Source organism: Mastigoproctus giganteus, chromosome 10 (genome assembly GCF_048544385.1).
Source record: "Mastigoproctus giganteus isolate SK-2022 chromosome 10, ASM4854438v1, whole genome shotgun sequence".
NCBI classification, from domain to species: Eukaryota; Metazoa; Arthropoda; class Arachnida; order Uropygi; family Thelyphonidae; genus Mastigoproctus; species Mastigoproctus giganteus.
The window spans coordinates 142,582,691-142,600,210 of record NC_143584.1 but is presented as its reverse complement, the minus strand read 5'-3'; the positions used below and the strand labels follow the sequence as shown (position 1 = coordinate 142,600,210).

At 37.5% G+C, this 17,520-nt stretch overlaps 1 protein-coding gene across 3 annotated transcripts in view; it reads right to left on the bottom strand.

The window, feature by feature from the left end:
• Window positions 1-17,520, bottom strand: part of LOC150079328 (uncharacterized) — a 486,833-nt gene that overhangs the window by 63,537 nt on the left and 405,776 nt on the right. For 2 of the 3 annotated variants that reach the window (XM_090382736.1, XM_090382738.1), the window contains one exon: window positions 13,968-14,126. In XM_090382736.1, the coding sequence (XP_090238862.1) occupies window positions 13,968-14,126 (159 nt within the window). Of the gene's footprint in view, window positions 1-13,927; window positions 14,127-17,520 lie in introns of all 3 variants that reach the window. The other variant, XM_090382737.1, reaches the window with a different exon arrangement.

Below are 17,520 nucleotides of genomic sequence, written 5' to 3'. Positions count from 1 at the left end.
CATAAAATAAAAAACAAGAAAAAGTAATTTAAAGTGCAGCATATGAATTTATTCATTACAGTATAAATGCAATCATTAAGTTCAAAATTCAAATGTGTAACAGTGTGAACTGGCACCATTGGATAGTGTCTATGTGAATCTTTGTGTATGCAGCAACATATATGGATATACAATCAACTATTGCTCCGGACACATGCACCCAGTTTACACTGCAGAGATTAGAAAGGTCAGCATGCATGTGAACTCTTTGTCAGCGACCTGTTTTTGCAATGCAATTTTTTTTTTTTTTTATGTGAACCCCAAACACGAGAGGTATTAGAACCTATAGTATTTAGTACTGTGCTTGGGTTGGAGGTTGAGAAGATGAAAGAAGTTATTTGTTGACATTGGACTTGAACTTCTGTAGATTGTAATTTTCAGTAAATACGTATGAAGGAAGGTTGTTCCAGAAAACGGCAGCTGAATCACTAAATGAAGAAGTTGAAAAGTTGGTTCTGTGGGTTTGAAGTTGGACAGTAAATCAATGTTGGCTGGTGGTGGCACGTGTTCGGACTGTTTTGAAAGAGAGAGAGAGCAGGAATTATAGAAGCCAATTCAGAAGAACAGTGCCCATGGAAGTATCTGTAGGAGAGGCATGCAGCAGAAACAGTACGTCTATGAGAAAGTGAGTGGAGAGACTCTGTTAGAGATGAATCATTAATTAACCTAACTGCCCTCTTCTGAATGGAATCAAGAAGCCTGAGAGGGGTTTTGGGGGCACCACCCCAGATGTGGGAACAATATTCCATGGCAGGGCGGATTTGCGATTTATACAGAGTGAGCAGCTGTTTGGAAGAAAAGTAACGCCAAGAGCGAAAGAGAAAACCAAGTTTTTTAGATGCAGAGGAAGCAATATTTGTAATGTGCTTGTGCCAAGAGAGATTAGAAGTCAGGGTAATCCCCAAAAGAGATATCATTTTGCCTAGAAATCGGAGTGTCACTAAAGATAAGCATAGGAGCAGAAGAATCCTTTTTGCGAGATATAAGACAAGACTGAGTTTTAGAAGAGTTGAAATCAACTAAGTTTTCTTTGGCCCACTGGAAAATTACCTGAAGATCGGCATTTAAGGAATTGGTAACAGATTTTTGAGAAGTTGATGCTGATTGAGCAGGACAAGGTTTCTCAAAATGGAAAGTGGAATGCAATGTGCTATCATCGGCAAAACTATGGATAAGATTTCCAGTCAATGGAAGAAGGTCATTAATATACAGGAGGAAAAGAGTGGGGGAAAGAACTGAACCTTGGGGGACACTGGCATTAGTGGAGAAGTTAGAAGACAGAAAGCTATCTAATCTACCATCACCCTCAGTGAGCTATCAGAGAGAAAACTGGATAACCAATTATTAAAAACAATAGGCAAACCATAAGATGGAAGCTTGTTTAGAAGACCTTTATGCCAAACACGATCAAAAGCCTTTGAGATGTCAAGAGCAACTACTTGTGTTTCGCCGAACCTGTCCATTGAATTAGTCCATAAATGGGTAACATAAGCCAAAATATCACCAGTGGATCGACACTAACGGAATCCATACTGGCGATCGTTGATCAGACAGAAGGTTTCTAGGTAGTTTAAGAGTTGGCGGTTAATTGACTTCTCCATTACTTTAGAAAGAGTAGAAGTAATTGCAATGGGACGATAATTGGATGGGAGGGATTTGTCACCCTTTTTAGGAACTGGCTGGATATGAGCAAATTTCCAAGTAGAAGGAAAAGCACCTTTGGAATAAGAAAGTGAAAAAAGGCAACAAAGAACAGGAGTAAGTTCAGGAGCACAGGTTTTGAGAACAGGTGAAGAAATACCATCAGGACCTGGAGCTTTCTTAGCATCAAGATTCATCAAAATCCTTCTGATATCCTTTTAGCATTAGCATTAGTAGAGGCATATGATGCAAGAAAGCAAGCTTATTCAGCATCAGCCAAAAAAAAAAAAAAAAACCCTCTCCCATTTCACCCCTCCGTTCGTTCGAAATACCTGTCCAGTTGAGCTTTAAATTTGTTTAGGCTATCAACTTCAACAACAAGTGATGGAAGTCGGTTCCACCAACCAACCACCCGCTGGCCAAAGGCAAATTTCCGCACATCTATCCGACATCCGTCCTTCCTCAATTTGAATTTATGCCCTCTGAGGTGATTATTCTGAGAAAGATGAAGAATCCCATTGGCATTGAGCATGCTCAAACCATTCAAAGCCTTATACACCTCTATAAGATCACCTCGCCGGTGCCTAGTCTCCAGACTCTGTAATTTGCAAAACTTAAGCCTTTCTTCGTAAGAGCAACCCTTTGTTCCATTTACTAATCTTGTTGCCCTTCTCTGTACCCGTTCCAGCAGCTCTACATCCTTCTTGAAATGAGGCCTCCAGACCTGTATACAGTACTCAAGATGTGGCTTAACCATTGCCTTATACAAGGGAATAATCACCTCCTTATCCCTGCTAGAAAAATTCCTGTATATCATTGACAAGACACCATGAGCTACCCTTGCAGCTCGTCTGCACTGCTCAGAGAACTTCATATCTGCCTGCACAATTACCCCCAGGTCCTTTTCATTCTCCACCACTGTCAGTGTAGTACCGCAGAGTTGATACATTGCTCTGGGGTTACTGGTACCCATATGTAGTATTTTACATTTGTCAATGTTAAACTTCATTTGCCACCTCTCAGCCCATCTGTTCAACCTTTCCAGATCCTGTTGCAGCAGCATAGCGTCAGTAGTGTCCTTAACGACCCTTCCAACCTTTGTATCATCTGCAAACTTAGACATTAAACTTGATATCCCATCATCAATATCATTCATAAACACCGAAAACAACAATGGACCCAACACTGAACCTTGAGGAACTCCACTAATAACATTAGTCCACGTTGAGCAGTGTCCATTGATTACCACTCTCTGTCTTCTGCCACTCAACCATCCCCTTATCCATAGCAGCAATTTGCCTCCAATGCCACACTGCTCCAATTTGTGCAGCAGTCTTCTATGTGCAACAGTATCAAAAGCCTTTCTAAGATCCAAATATATAATATCAAAGTTATTCCCTGCATCCAGTTCTTTTGTGACTACATCATAGTATCCAATCAAATTGGTCAGGCAAGACCTGCCCTTAACAAAACCATGCTGCGTCTGAGCTATAACTGAATTCTTGTCTAGATGATCCTGCAGTGCTTCTTTAACCAGTGCCTCCATTAATTTACCTGGAACAGAAGTTAAACTAACAGGTCTATAATTACTGGTGTCAGCCTTTGATCCTCCTTTGTGAATTGGGGTTACATTTGCACATCTCCAGTCTATGGGTACCTCCCCTGAGTCCAAAGAAGCTCTCATAATTATGGCTAGGGGTTTGCATACTTCCTTTGCTGCCTCCTTTAATATAACTGGATAGATCCCATCCACCCCAGGTGCCTTTTTTATGTTTATCCTCAACAATCTCTCCTCCACTTTCCTCTCAGTTATTACAAAATCATCCAGCTCACTGCCAATGTTTACTTTACCTACATCATTCTCCTTCCTGAATAACTCCTCATGCGTGAATGTAGATGCAAAATACTCGTTTAGATTGTTAGCCACCTGAGCAGGATCCTCAACTGTTGAACCATCAATATCCAGTGGACCAATCTGATTCATCCCTTTCCTTCTCGAGTTCAAGTATGTAAAGAACTCCTTTCTGTTTTTCTTTGCATCCTTTGCCATGGATTTTTCGTAGTCTGCCTTTGCCTGCCTAATCTCCTTTGTGACTTGGTTACAGACCAACTTATATCTATCATAGGCTTCCATGTCACCCATTAATTTGTATGTATCCCATGCATTTTTCTTCTCTGCCACATGTCTCATTAGTCCATCTGACAACCATTTAGGCCTAAACCTTGAACAATATTTCTTAGTTGGTATGTAAAGCCTGGTAGCCACCAAGATTAGTTCCTTGAATGCTTCCCATTTTGAGTTTGCTGTTGGTAACATCATCAGTTGGTCCCACTGTATAGAATTTAAATACTGTCTCAGACCATCATAGTCGCCTTTACGAAAACAAAAACCCTTCCCTTTACCTCTGATGGTAGTTACCTCCTTGAGTAAATCCCACTTCAACACACTGTGATCACTGCCACCTAGTGGTTCATTTATCTGCAGGTTCTTAATGCATGAAGAATCACTACTGATAATCAGATCAAGAGTATTGCTCCCTCTTGTTGCCTCACGAACATGCTGATGTAGAAAACAATCATCCAATAAATCCACAAAAGCCTTGCTAGTGTGCGAGTGACCAACCCACAAATTCCAGTCAATATCTGGGAAATTAAAATCCCCCATTATAAGACTCTCTGATTTACTGGCCCACTCTATTTCCCTGTACAATATATTATTATACTCATCAGAGTCATTAGGCCTATAGCACACTCCTACTCTCAATTTTGATTTCCCTATGCTTATGTCACACCAAACTGACTCGACACTGCCCTGTCCATCGATGTCAACTGGCTTCACTTCCTTTGACTTTATGTGTTTCTTAATTAATAGCATAACCCCTCCTCCCCTCCTGTCCTGTCTATCCTTTCTATATACATTGTATTCCCCAAATTCCAGTTCCGCATTACTTATATCTGTGTGACACCACGTCTCTGATATCCCAACAATATCTGCCCTTGATGTTTTGAGCAATACCTCAAATTCATCAAATTTATTTACCAAACTCCTAGCATTGGTGTACACGCAGGTATACATGCACCTGTTTCTATTCTTAGCTACCCTAACACAACCCATGTGTTTACTTGTAACGCAATGACTACCAGCAGTCTCTGAAATATCCTGCATCTTGTTTTTCAGACTTCTGCTCATTTGAATAGAAGCAGTGCAAGAATCACTTCCACCTCTGCCAGTGGCTACTGTTAATCTATTAGTCCTTGTATCCCCCCCAACTAGCAGTTTTCCGACCCACCTAACACTGCCTCGACAGCATCGGCAAAAATTCTTGCACCCTTTCTATTTAAGTGTATCCCATCCCTGTAGAAGCAATCTCTCCTGTTAACAAGTACAGTCCAGGCTGAAAAAAATTCTACCCCTTGAGCCTTGCACAATCCCTCCAGGGCCGAATTGATCGACAAGGCTCTCATCATATACTCCCTCCTATCGTGTCTGGGCAGAATTGCAGACACTTTCAAGTTCAACCCTAATTCACGGCTTTTTTTCAACAGTGACCTGTACTTGCTAAGTAATTCCGCCGGTCTCCTACTCTTAATAGAAGACCACAGGAGAGATTGAATGGAGCATGTTGGGAATGGTGGGAAGTGTTTTACCAAGATCATTAATACATGAGCTGGAAGAAAAATGGGATGCTAGCAGGTCAGCTTTATCCTTGGCTGAAGTGACAACAGAACCATCTGGTTTGGACAGAGGTGGGAGCAGAGATGGGCATAAGTTGCAGCCAATAGCTTTGGCAAGAGACCAGAATGCGTGGCTACCATTAGAGCAAGAAGCAAGTTTTCTACTCTTAACAACTCTAGTTTGGACTGATTTATAACTGCTTTACAATTGTTACGAGCTTTGGAGTAGGCAGAAAATGAAACTGAAGAATTGGAAACAAGCCAATTACGATATGCAACATTCTTCTCTTGAACAGCCTTAGCACATTTATTGGAAAACCAAGGTTTAGATAAAGGACAAGATTTTAAAGTGGAGTGTGGGATAAAGGATAATTTCACTGACACGATCTGAGCAAACTTTGACATCAGAAGTTTTGAAACAGTAATCCGACCAAGGAAAAGAAGAAAAGAAGTCTCGCAGGTCATCCCATTTTGCATTTTTATAATGCCAAACAAAACGAGGTTGGGAATAGCCATGAGATAAAGGTTCCATTGGAGAAGAGACAATCACTAAGTTTTGATCTGAAGTGCCTAAAGGACCTCTCACTTCGACCATGTACTTAGAAGGGTTGTTTGTGAGAAACAGATCAAGCGTATTGGCTTTATGATTAGGATTGTCCGGTATTCTTGTAGGTAAATGAACAATCTGTGCTAGGTCATTAGTAATTGCAAAAGCCTTAGCATCTCGACCTGCTGGGTCGGTGTGACTAGAAAACGGAAGCTAGCTGGAGTTGTGAACATTAAAATCACCAAGGAAAATTACCTCACTGTTAGGAAAGTTGGACTGGAGAAAGTAAAGTTGCAAAGAGAGGAAGTCAAAGAGCTCCAAGTGATTAGTGTAATTGGGAGAATGGTAGAGACAGCAGATGAATCTGACACAATAAGGTAGAGAGATTTTAAGCCAGAGTAGATCAAAGAGAGGAGATTCCAACTGCCAAGTCTCTGACAGGGAATATCAGAATGGACATATGCACAAGTACCACCTTTGAGGCGAAAGCAATCATACAGCAAATAATTTTGGCATCTCAGATGAGCAGTAGTTGAATCAACCGATAACTGAGATTCTGTCAGAAAAAGTACATGGGGTTTGGCAGACTGGAAGTGGAAATGGACATCGTTGAGATTAAAATTGAGATCACATATATTTGTGAAATGAATTAGGAAGTGCAATATCAGAATACCATTATTCACAAAAACATGAACCTACATGTGATGATGTGGTATCACAAACTCTCAGAGAAGGCAAGCATGCAGAATGTTCTCATCAGCAGGTATGCTGATGAAGATGTGGACTTAGACCTTCTGAACATTATTACAAGTAACAAACTGTGGAGCTATGTGAATGACATAGAAAAAAATGTCAAACCTCATAATGGAAATCATCACTTCCATTCCAAAAAGAGGCAAGTGCACACTGCTCTTGTTCAAGAGCAATGACATTTAAGATATTATATGGCCTTGTAAAACTAAGCAGAGAAAGAGGAAATATGTTAGAATTATAGAATATCTTTAAAGCAATAGTCACAGAAGCAAATATCTATCTATATGCAAATATCTATCTATACATTTAAAAACTTTTCCTCCTAGTGATATTTATTCAAGCCAATGAGAGAAGAGGACGGGGCAATTACATCACTACAAATGGACAGGTAAATAATTATATAAGTCATTTCATGATTAGATTTTGATCAGTGAATTATAATGTCAGTATAATGTTATTATTTGTATAATAATAAAACTATACAAATATTTACAAAATACTAAAATATTTATAAAATGCTGAACTACTTACAATCATACCTCTACTATATCGGGACGATGAGTCCCTTTATCAGCTGACATTAATATACAAAAAACATTACAATGGAACATCAAATGATGCTGGGCGTGGACATGGATTAGACAGTGAAGCACATGCACGAGGTTGGTGAATGTTAAATGGAAGAAACATAAATGGTTTATTGGGAAGAATCAGACATTTGCTGTTGACAATGTAGGGCATGTACACATGCCCTACATTGTCAACAGCAAGGGGACACATGCCAATGTTTGTTGCATTGCAAGACAACTGCTTCCATAAAGTTCACCAACCTCGTGCATGTGCTTCCCTGTCTAATACATGACCACGCCTGGCATCATTTGATGTACCATTGTAACATTTTTTGTATATCAATCGTCCCAATATAGTTTGTATATTTGTAAATAGTTTAGTATTTCATAAAAAATTTTGGTTAAATATTTTAGTCCTGCTCTTTCGGATGCAACAATGTTCCTCAGGCATTATGGAACTCAAAGCAAAAGGCATTTTTCTAAATGACCTATGTAAATGCAGGAAATAATTACACAATGATATTTATTTGACCTTGAGCATGCTACATGGTGGAGTAGCCAATGGGAGAAGAGGGATACGGACCACGTGGTACAGATAAATAATTACATAGGCCATTTCCTGTACCTCATCGATCAGTGCATTTTGACAGGTGTGTATTTTACATAGAAAAGCATGTGCGGGGGTTGATGAGCAACACGAGAAGGGGACATAACCTCCTAGTATACCATTAAGAAAATACATAAGAGGAAGATACCAAGATGAATGAATATAGAGCTGTCCAGTCTAATACAGCAGAAAAAGTTGGCATGGAATAATTAGAACGATAAATAGCACTGAAGCCTTTAACTACTGCAAGTTGATCTGTAAAAGTACCAGAGCAAAGATCAGGCTGACAAGAGTTGAGTATAAGAAGTTACTGTCTAGGTGAGCAAAGAACAGAAACAAGGAGCTTTTCTTGTATATGAATATTGAATCAAAGAACAAGTTTTGTACCAAACTGAAATGCTAATTTCATATGGGAAAAAAAAATAAAAATTTCAAATTTCTGGAAAACTGTATTTGGGATGTTGTACATGTATCAATTATTTCGAAAGTTACCCAGGATTGGTTTTTATAAATTATATTTTTAAAATATCTATAAATTTTATAAATATATAGTTAAATGTGGCAATGTTGTAACTAAAAAAAAATTATTTTCGCATACATATTCGTGTGTGTGAAAATAACAAACTTGATTAAATATCATAAGAAAATAAAACTCCAAAATGGACTATCTCCAATATGGAACATGGACACCAATTGGTAACCTTTTTGAATTTTCAACCTCTCTGGGCCAGATACTTCCAAGAATAATTGCCATACAGGTATGATTTTGTAGATCACTGGAATCCGCAATGAAGGCCAAGGTTGGTACAGTAATATCAATTAGACCTTAGAATTAGCAGAGGAAATTGATGCAAGAAAGCAAGCTTATACAGCATCAGCCAAAAAAAAAAAAAAAAAAAAAAATCCTATTTCACCCATCCATTTGTCTACTTCTTCTTTGAATTTATTTAAGCTATCAACTTCCAACAGCAGATGGAATTTTGTTCCAGCAATCAACTACCCGCTTACTAAAAAAGGCAACTTTCAACACAACTATTTTCCAACTGTCTTTCTTCAATTTGAGTTTAAGTCCCCTCAGATTTTTAATCTGAGCAAGAGGAAGAATCCAATCAGAGCTGCTCAAACCATTTAAGGCCTTATACACCCAATCAGATAAACTCGCAGGTGCCTAGTCCCAGGATGATGAAATTTCCAGAAATTAATCCTTTCTCGTAAGAGTATCCCTTTGCTCCCCTCACCAGTCTTGTTGCCCTTCTCATTCTAGCAACTCTACATCCTACCTAAAATGAGGCCTCCAGTCTGATACGCAGTACTCAAGGTGTGTTCTGACCATTGCCTTATACAAGGGGATAATCACCTCCTTATGCCTGCTAGCAAAATTCTTGTGTACAACTGACAAAAACCCCATGACTTGCTCTGACAACCTGTCTGCACTGCTCAGAAAACTTCATATCTGACTGCCCAATTACCCCAAGTCCCTTTTCATTCTCCACTACCATGAGTGTAGTACCACACAGTTGGTACATTTCTCTGGGGTTACTGCTACCTTTATGCAGTATTTACATTAGTTGAGGATATGATTCAGGAAAAGCAAGCTTATAGCGCATCAGCAAGAAAAAAATAAAAAAATATATAGAGCATCAGCAAAAACAAAAATAAAAAAAATAAACACCTTCCCATTTCACCCATCTGGTCACTCCAAATTTTTCAGCCTTAAATTTATTTAAACTATCAACTTCCACAATATCAGATAGAAGTATATTCCAACAATCAACTACCTGCTGGCTAAAGGCAAACTGCTATGCCCCCTCAGGTTCTTAATCTGAGCAAGTGGAAGTATCCCATCAGCATTGAGCTTGCTCAAACCATTCAAGGCCTTGTACACCTCAATCAGATCATCTTGCAGGTCCCTAGTTGCCAGATGCTGCAACTTGCAGTTTTAAGCCTCTCTTGGTAAGAGAACCCCTTTGTTGCTCTCACTTGTTGCCATTCTCTTTACTCATTCTAGCAACTCTACATCCTTTCTAAAATTACACCTCCAGACCTCTATGCAGTACTAAAGGTGTGGCCTAACCATTTCCTTATACAAAGGTATAATCAACTTGTTTCTGTTATCAACATTCCTACATATAACTGACAAAACTTCATGACCTGCTCTGGCAGCCTGTCTGCAATGCTCAGAGAACTTCATATCTGACTGCACAATTACCCCCAGGTCTTTTTCATTCTCCACCTCCGTGAGTGTAGTACCACACAGTTGGTACATTTCTAGATCCTGTTACAGTAGCATACTGTCTTTACTGTCATTAACAACCCAGCCAACCTTTGTATAATCTGCAAACTTGGACATTACGCCGATATACCTTCATCGATATCATTGATAAATATGAAAAACAACAACGGGCCCAGCACTGAACCCTGGAGGATTCCACTAATAACATTAGTCCACATAGAGCAGTTTTCATTTATTGCCACTCTCTACCATCTCCCAATCAACCATTCCTTTATCCATTGCAGCAACTTCCCCTTAATGCCATACCACTCAAAATTGTACGGCAGTCTTCCATGTGCAACAGTATCAAAAGCTTTCCTGAAATCCAAGTATATGATATCAAAATTATTTTTTTGTATCCAGTTCCTTTGTAACCACATCATAGTATCCAATCAAATTGGTCAGACAAGATTTCCCCTTAAAAACCCATGCTGTTTCTGAACTATTAGTGCAGTCTTGTCCAGGTGACCCTGCATCACTTCTTTAACCAGTGACTGCTTTATTTTCCCCCAGAACAGAAGTGAAACTAATAGGTCTCTAATTATTTGCATTGCTCTTTGTGAATTGGGATACATTTGCACATCTCCAGTCCATGGGGAATTCCCCAGTACTTTTCTTTTGTCAATTTGAAACTTCATTTGCTGATTCTCAGCCCATCTGTCCAACTTTTTTAGATCCTGTTGCAGTAGCATGCTGTCATTAAAAACCCTAACAACCTTTGTATCATCTCCAAACTGTGACATTAAGCCTGATATACCTTCATCAATATCATCGATAAATATACAAACCAACAAGGGTGTCAATACCGAACCCTGAGGGACTCCACTAATAACATTATTCTACAAAGAGCAGTGTCCATAGATTACCACTCAACCATACTTTTATCCATTGTAGCAACTTGCCTTAATGCCATACTGCTACAATTTGTACAGCAGCCTTCAATGTGCAACAGTATCAAAAGCTTTCCTGAAATCAAAGTATATGATATTAGCATTAGCTGAGGCATATGATGCAAGAAAGTAAGCTTATAGAGCATCAGCCAAAAGAATCCCCCCAATCTGATTTATCCCCTTCCTTCTAGAGTGTACAAAAGTAAAGAAGTCTTTTCTGTTTTTCTTTGCATTCTTTGCCAAGGATTTCTTGTAATCAACCTTCACTTGCCTAACCTCCTTTGTGACAGACTAGGTTATATCTGCCATAGGCTTCTGTGTCACCTGATAATTCATATATGCATACCACACATTTTTCTTCTATGCCACGAGCCTCATTAGTTCATCTGACATGCATTTAGGTCTAAATCTTGAACAATATTTCTTAGTTGGTATGAAAAGCCTAGTAGCTTCCAAGATTAATTCCTTGAAGGCTTCCCATTTAGAGTTTTTAACATCATCAGTTGATACCGCTGTACAGAATTTAAAAACCATCTGAGACACCACTGTAATCACCTTTACGAAAACAAAAACCCTTCCCTTTACCCTTGATGGCAGTTACATCTTTAAGTAAATCCCACATCAGTACATTGTGATCACTGTCACTTAGTGGTTCCTTTATCTGCAAATTCTTAATGCATGAATAATCACTGCTGATAATCAGATCAAGAGTATTCTCCCTCTGGTTGCCCCTCGAACATGATGCTGTAGAAAACAATCATCCAGTAAATCCACAAAAGTGTTGCTAGTGTGTGAGTGACCAACCAACAAGTTCCAGTCAATATCTGAGAAGTTAAAATACCCCATTATAAGACATTCTGATTTACTGGCCCACTATATTTCTCTGTACAGTTGCTAATTGTACTCAGAGTCATTTGTCCTATAACACACTCCTACCCTCATTTTTTTTTTTCCAGTGTGTTTCACACCAAACTTATGATGAACATGGATTATTCATGGAGCAGATGGCACAATATTTGGTTAGTATGGTTGCCACTGCTGGTAAGTAATGTTAACCAACTTATTTGGATAGTCCAGTACAGTTCCATTGGTGTGCATCACTTATTAAGGCAATAATAATGTTGCAAAAGTCAGAAAGAAATGCTGTTGCTATAATTAAAAAGTGTTGGAATACAGCTGTAATATATTTCTTTCAAAAATAATTATTAAACATTGTACCAATGGGCTGCATAAGTAATTTTTGACCTATGCATCATAATGGTATTCCACAGGGATTTTCTGTGTCCATGGATAAATTTCAACAAAAACACTATGTGATGCTTGATATTATATGCATAAGTGTGTTAGTGTTCGTGCTTTTTGACTAGGGGCCAATGATAATTTTCCTGTGCTGCCTACATACCACTTTCACTTGGCAGAGATAAATGGCAGTTGTTTAAGCAGTAAGTATGAAGGTTTTATCAAAGTTTGTTCATATACAGGTTTTCCCTCTCAAAATATTCATACACATTAACTGACTGCATGTTAATTTTTTAGGAAACAAAATTTCTTGCTGTTTGTGGTAGGACTACATGCAGAAATTTAAAAAAAGAAGGGTATAGCCTATTACATTAAAAGAATTAATGTAAGCAAAAATGACAAATATGAACTCATTTTTACTAAAAAGTAATTAATTGGAATACAAATATACACAACAATAATAATCAATAAAAAAACTCTGAGTAAGCAACCACAGTGAATTTAATTTTCCTAATTACTGAATCTAGCTACTATGATCTCTATAAAGCAGACACAACTGTATAGTGGACACTTTCTTCTGACCCAATAGTGTCCATTTTAGAGAGGTTTCACTGTATTTCAACTTGCATTATATTCTGGCAACACATTAGAAATGCTTTGCCACCACCAATGTTTTACTTTTCTGCTACTATTCTTTTACTAACCTTTATTAATTTGATACTCATTTAATTTAATTTTTATTTTCAATGTATGTCATATTGTAGAAGTGAGCTGAGATGCAAATACACTGCTCATGCTGATATCAGTATCCTTGTTACTTATTTTCATGTTCTTATTTAAACTTTGCTCTTTGTTAGCAGTTTGGCTTTGCTTTGTAGGTGCTCTTGGCAGTTATATTTTAAATTTTCACTGCATAAGGACCACTGTTACTTAAGTCTACTGCACCATAGTGATTAATTTATCACTCAGTTGAGGTGATGCCACAGCCATTGTTGATTGGTGGCTTTCCAACAAGGTGGGTTTCAATGGCAGATCTGCTTTAATTTATTTTTTCTTCACAGTAATGATCACTTTGTTCTGAAAGGTTTTCAATTTTCTTTTGTAGTGATATTTCAATGTAATTTGGCCTTGGTGCTACAAAGGTATGGGGACACTGCAAAATTTATTCTAATTGGCTATTATTTGATATTATGTTTCTTCTACAACACCCTTATTCTTAATTTAGTTCTCTCTACCTATATGGCAATGATTTTCTGTGTTCGCTTCTTATTTGGATTGCCATTCTGCTAACATATTCTTAACTTCAATTTGTGTTTTATATAGATCTTTATATGTGTTTTTGCTTACTGCTATCCTTCTTGTTTTAATTGAGTTATTTTATAAGTTTGCTTTACTACATTGCTATTGCTGACTTTACAATTATTGCTGGTTCAAGTTGCAAGCACAGGAATAAAATTATAGAATTTAATGCACATTTTATCTGCTGTTAACAGAGGGCACTTTTAATTTAGTTAGGCACTAAAACCTAAAATCCAATCCTGTTTCAAAAGTATTTGTTGCTTAAACAAGAGTAATCACAGAATGTTTTCCACATCTTACAATTGACCAAACTTATGAGGAGACTTATATGGTAATTTACTTCCTGTACATGCAAAAAGCTCTCATTATAATGTTATTAAACAAAAGTTAACTTACAAGAAAATTTAAAGAAATAATGAACTGTATATATACATACAGCCCAGTCATCATCCCAGTCTGAAGCTTCATTCTGCCTGAATTTTGTTTCCAGACCATGTCTACCCAATTGTTCCTCCTGTAACATATCTTTCTGCTGCTGATTAGATAACCCTGGTTCACACTCTTGTGTTAAAGTATATATTTCTGTATCTTTTCCCTAAATACAAAAAAAATAAGTATCACAGCTTTCTAAATTTTCAGGAACCCCCACCATGAATGTAAATTATCATAATAAAATTTCAGTTACTGATAAGTTCTCTAAAAAGTTTAATATTTTAAATATTAACTATAAAATTAACTGTTAAATATAAACTGTACAGAGTACAGTCTTGGGTTAATGTGCGTGAACACAAGATAGCACATTTTAGGATAAATCTTATCTACTACCACAAAAAAAAATCCACCTCCCATTGCCAGTTATCAGCTACAACAAGAAAAAAACAAAAAAAAATACAATGAAGTTGTAAACTCTTCTGGCCACAGTAATCTAGAGTATAAATTTATTTATTCATATCTTGCCTGACAAAGTAAATCAATTCTAGTAATTACCATCTTGCTTCAGACTTCTGGTTGTGTCCAACTCAACAGAGTAATATATTGATTTATGAATATTTTTTAAATTGTATATACAATCAATTCGGAATGTGGTCTGAAACAGCAGCCTGTCTGTCACACAGTTTCCTAAGCTTTGTATAGCAAAGAAAATGGTTTTTCCTGATATATATTGTGCAGTATGGTACACCATTATTACAACTGGGAAATTTCGAAAAAGAAATAAATTAAAAATAAATAAATAAACAAGCACAAGCTTCCAAAATCCAGCAACCCTGGGATCAGACTGTTTCCAGATTTCAGAAGGAAGCCTTATCAATACTTTTACTATGACTTAGGGTAATGTATACTGATATAACAGTTCCACAGTGCACAAAATAGGACAAAGCACAAATGTCATAGAATGGATATTCACTTCAAGAACTGCTTTATTTCTAGATCTATGGCTCCAACCAGTTGGCAGGCATATAGTGAGACAAAGTATGAACGTCCAAATATTTTTCTGAACTTTTATTTTCAGTGCCACTGTGGATTGTGAAGCTGAAAACCTGGCTACCCCCCCAATAATTAATGCCACAGGTATGCAGTGAGATAATGCATGAATGGCCAAAGGATGTTTTTAACTGTTCAATTTTCAGCCCATTGTGAACTGTGGCATCAAAAATCTGTCTGCCCTCAATAACTAATTCAATATGTATGGAATCACAATGAATATCACAATGAATCCATATTGGGAATAAACAGAAAATTTTATCACATGGCCTGTAAGGTAGTCTGATTTAATGCTTGGATTTTATTGGTGCATTAGCAACTAAGGCTATAATGACTGATTTAATGCACTGGTACTAATTTTTTTTTCTATAGGTACTAATTTTTTTTTTAATGCACCAGTACTAATACTAGTACTATTTTTTTTTTTCTTGACCTTTGGTTCAAGACAGAGACAGCTTTCATAGGCATGCAACAGAAGTACAATGGATGATGACTGCCACAGGAGCATTGAGCAGCTTTTCTTATAAATGAAAAATGCACGGGCGCATTTTGTCCATGTTAGCTGAAAAGGGCTTTGTGAACTTTGAAATATCTAATAAGCTGGATGTCACTGAGACCAACTAATTATGGCATTATGATCCTAGTCACAAGAGCTCAGCTGATGAAAACAAAAACAGTGGGGGGGGGGGGTGCAACTATACCAGTATATTTTTGTTTTTATATTGGATAGTTTTGAAGGGAATATATTGAGTATATGCACTCAATATTGAGTATATGAGTGAATATACTCAATATGCACTCATAATACAGTAGATTCTTAATATCCATTGATAATTGCTTCCATAACAGTGAAACATAACTTTAATGATTTAAACATATGATATGCATATCAGTTTACTAATTGGATGGTGAACCACACTCAGTCTACACACCTTAAAATTGAAAATCACCTTACACAACTTAAAATCCAAAAGTTGAGGGCTATAGATTCCTGCAAGAATTATTCTTCTTCCTCTCATTCAAGACTTTCATAGACTGGTAGAAACCAAAATTTTTTTCACTACAAGAGTATCCTCAAAAGTAAATGAAGGATCTCCCCCCCTCCTCTCTCTCTCTGCATTCTAAAGTCCCTTCATTGCCTCCCATACTTTCCTCAACTAAATTAGGTCTTGACTGTCAAACTTTTCAGCATGTCCCACCAACATTCTTCAACAAAAGAAACAAACAGGGCTCTGATTCTAAACTGAACAATCCCTTCCTGCATTTTTTCTTTTGTCTCCTATTAAAAGTCAGAGAAATTGGTGATACATTCACATCATAATTTCCTTCAAGATACAGTAGGAACTAATATCACATCACAAATTATTATAACGTTATCTATTGCATCCTTGTCAAGCATTTCCAACAATTCCAAAAAGTGGGCTTTTTTTTTCATCAGTGGCTTCCATGCATTTAGTGAATGTAATCATCACTTGAATTAGAAATCATATTCTGGCCCATGGGCTAGACTGATTACATAACTGGGGATGGGGGAGAAGAGAAAATACTCCATTCCATTTCCACCATCACATCATTAATTCATTTCAACAAGGTTCTATTGGTGACCTAGAGTATTGTCGATGATCTACATTGCCTTCTCTGCCAAACTGAGGTAAATCTATTCGTTTCTAGCTGAAGTAGAACTTTACCAAAAGGCAGAAATAATGGCAGAAGCTAACTCAGAAAAATGTTCTGGTAACCCTACCTTCCTTGTTTGACTTGAAGGGTAATGTACCACAGGAAACTAGAGCCGTTCAAAGTTCTTAGTTTCAAGTATTGGTAAAAAGTGACAGTTCAACTTGAAATACCAAGAAGTTGCTACCCAGCATTCAGATGATTCTTAGATGGCTTATGACCTAGAAATCACTTCCTCTGTGAATTAAGTTCTGGTGTTGGGCATCTTTAGATCTGCATTTATCTGATGATATGGATCAAAATAATGCCTGCACTCACCTCATGAATTCTTGTTCTTTTGCAACAACAGCCAATGTTGATAAGACGTTCTGAGGGTAGCGATGTTACAAACGAGGGGGAAAGATAAAGCAAAGGAACAACGACAGTCCCACTACGGTATATATAATGTATATAAGAAAGACAGAAGGGGTGGAGTGGTCATGCTTCTTATCAAAAGCAGCCTGAATGTGAAAAATACTTTTGCTGAGCCTGATGTTACATCTGCCAGCATAGAATCCATGTGGTGTGAATTAGTTGAAAGCAAAGGAACAATGACAGTGGGAGTAATCTACAGACCAGAAGATTGTGAACAATGATGAGAGTCTTAACATGCAGATGGGATGGGATGGGATGGGCAAGCAAGCGTGAATGTCTTACTATGGGCGACTTTAATCTGCCCCAGACTGATCGGAACAAGTGGGAGAAAAACTCACCACAGGAAAAAACTTTTTAAAATAAACTAGATGATTATTATTTGTGTCAGCATGTTAGAGAAAGTAGTAGGGGTGAAAATA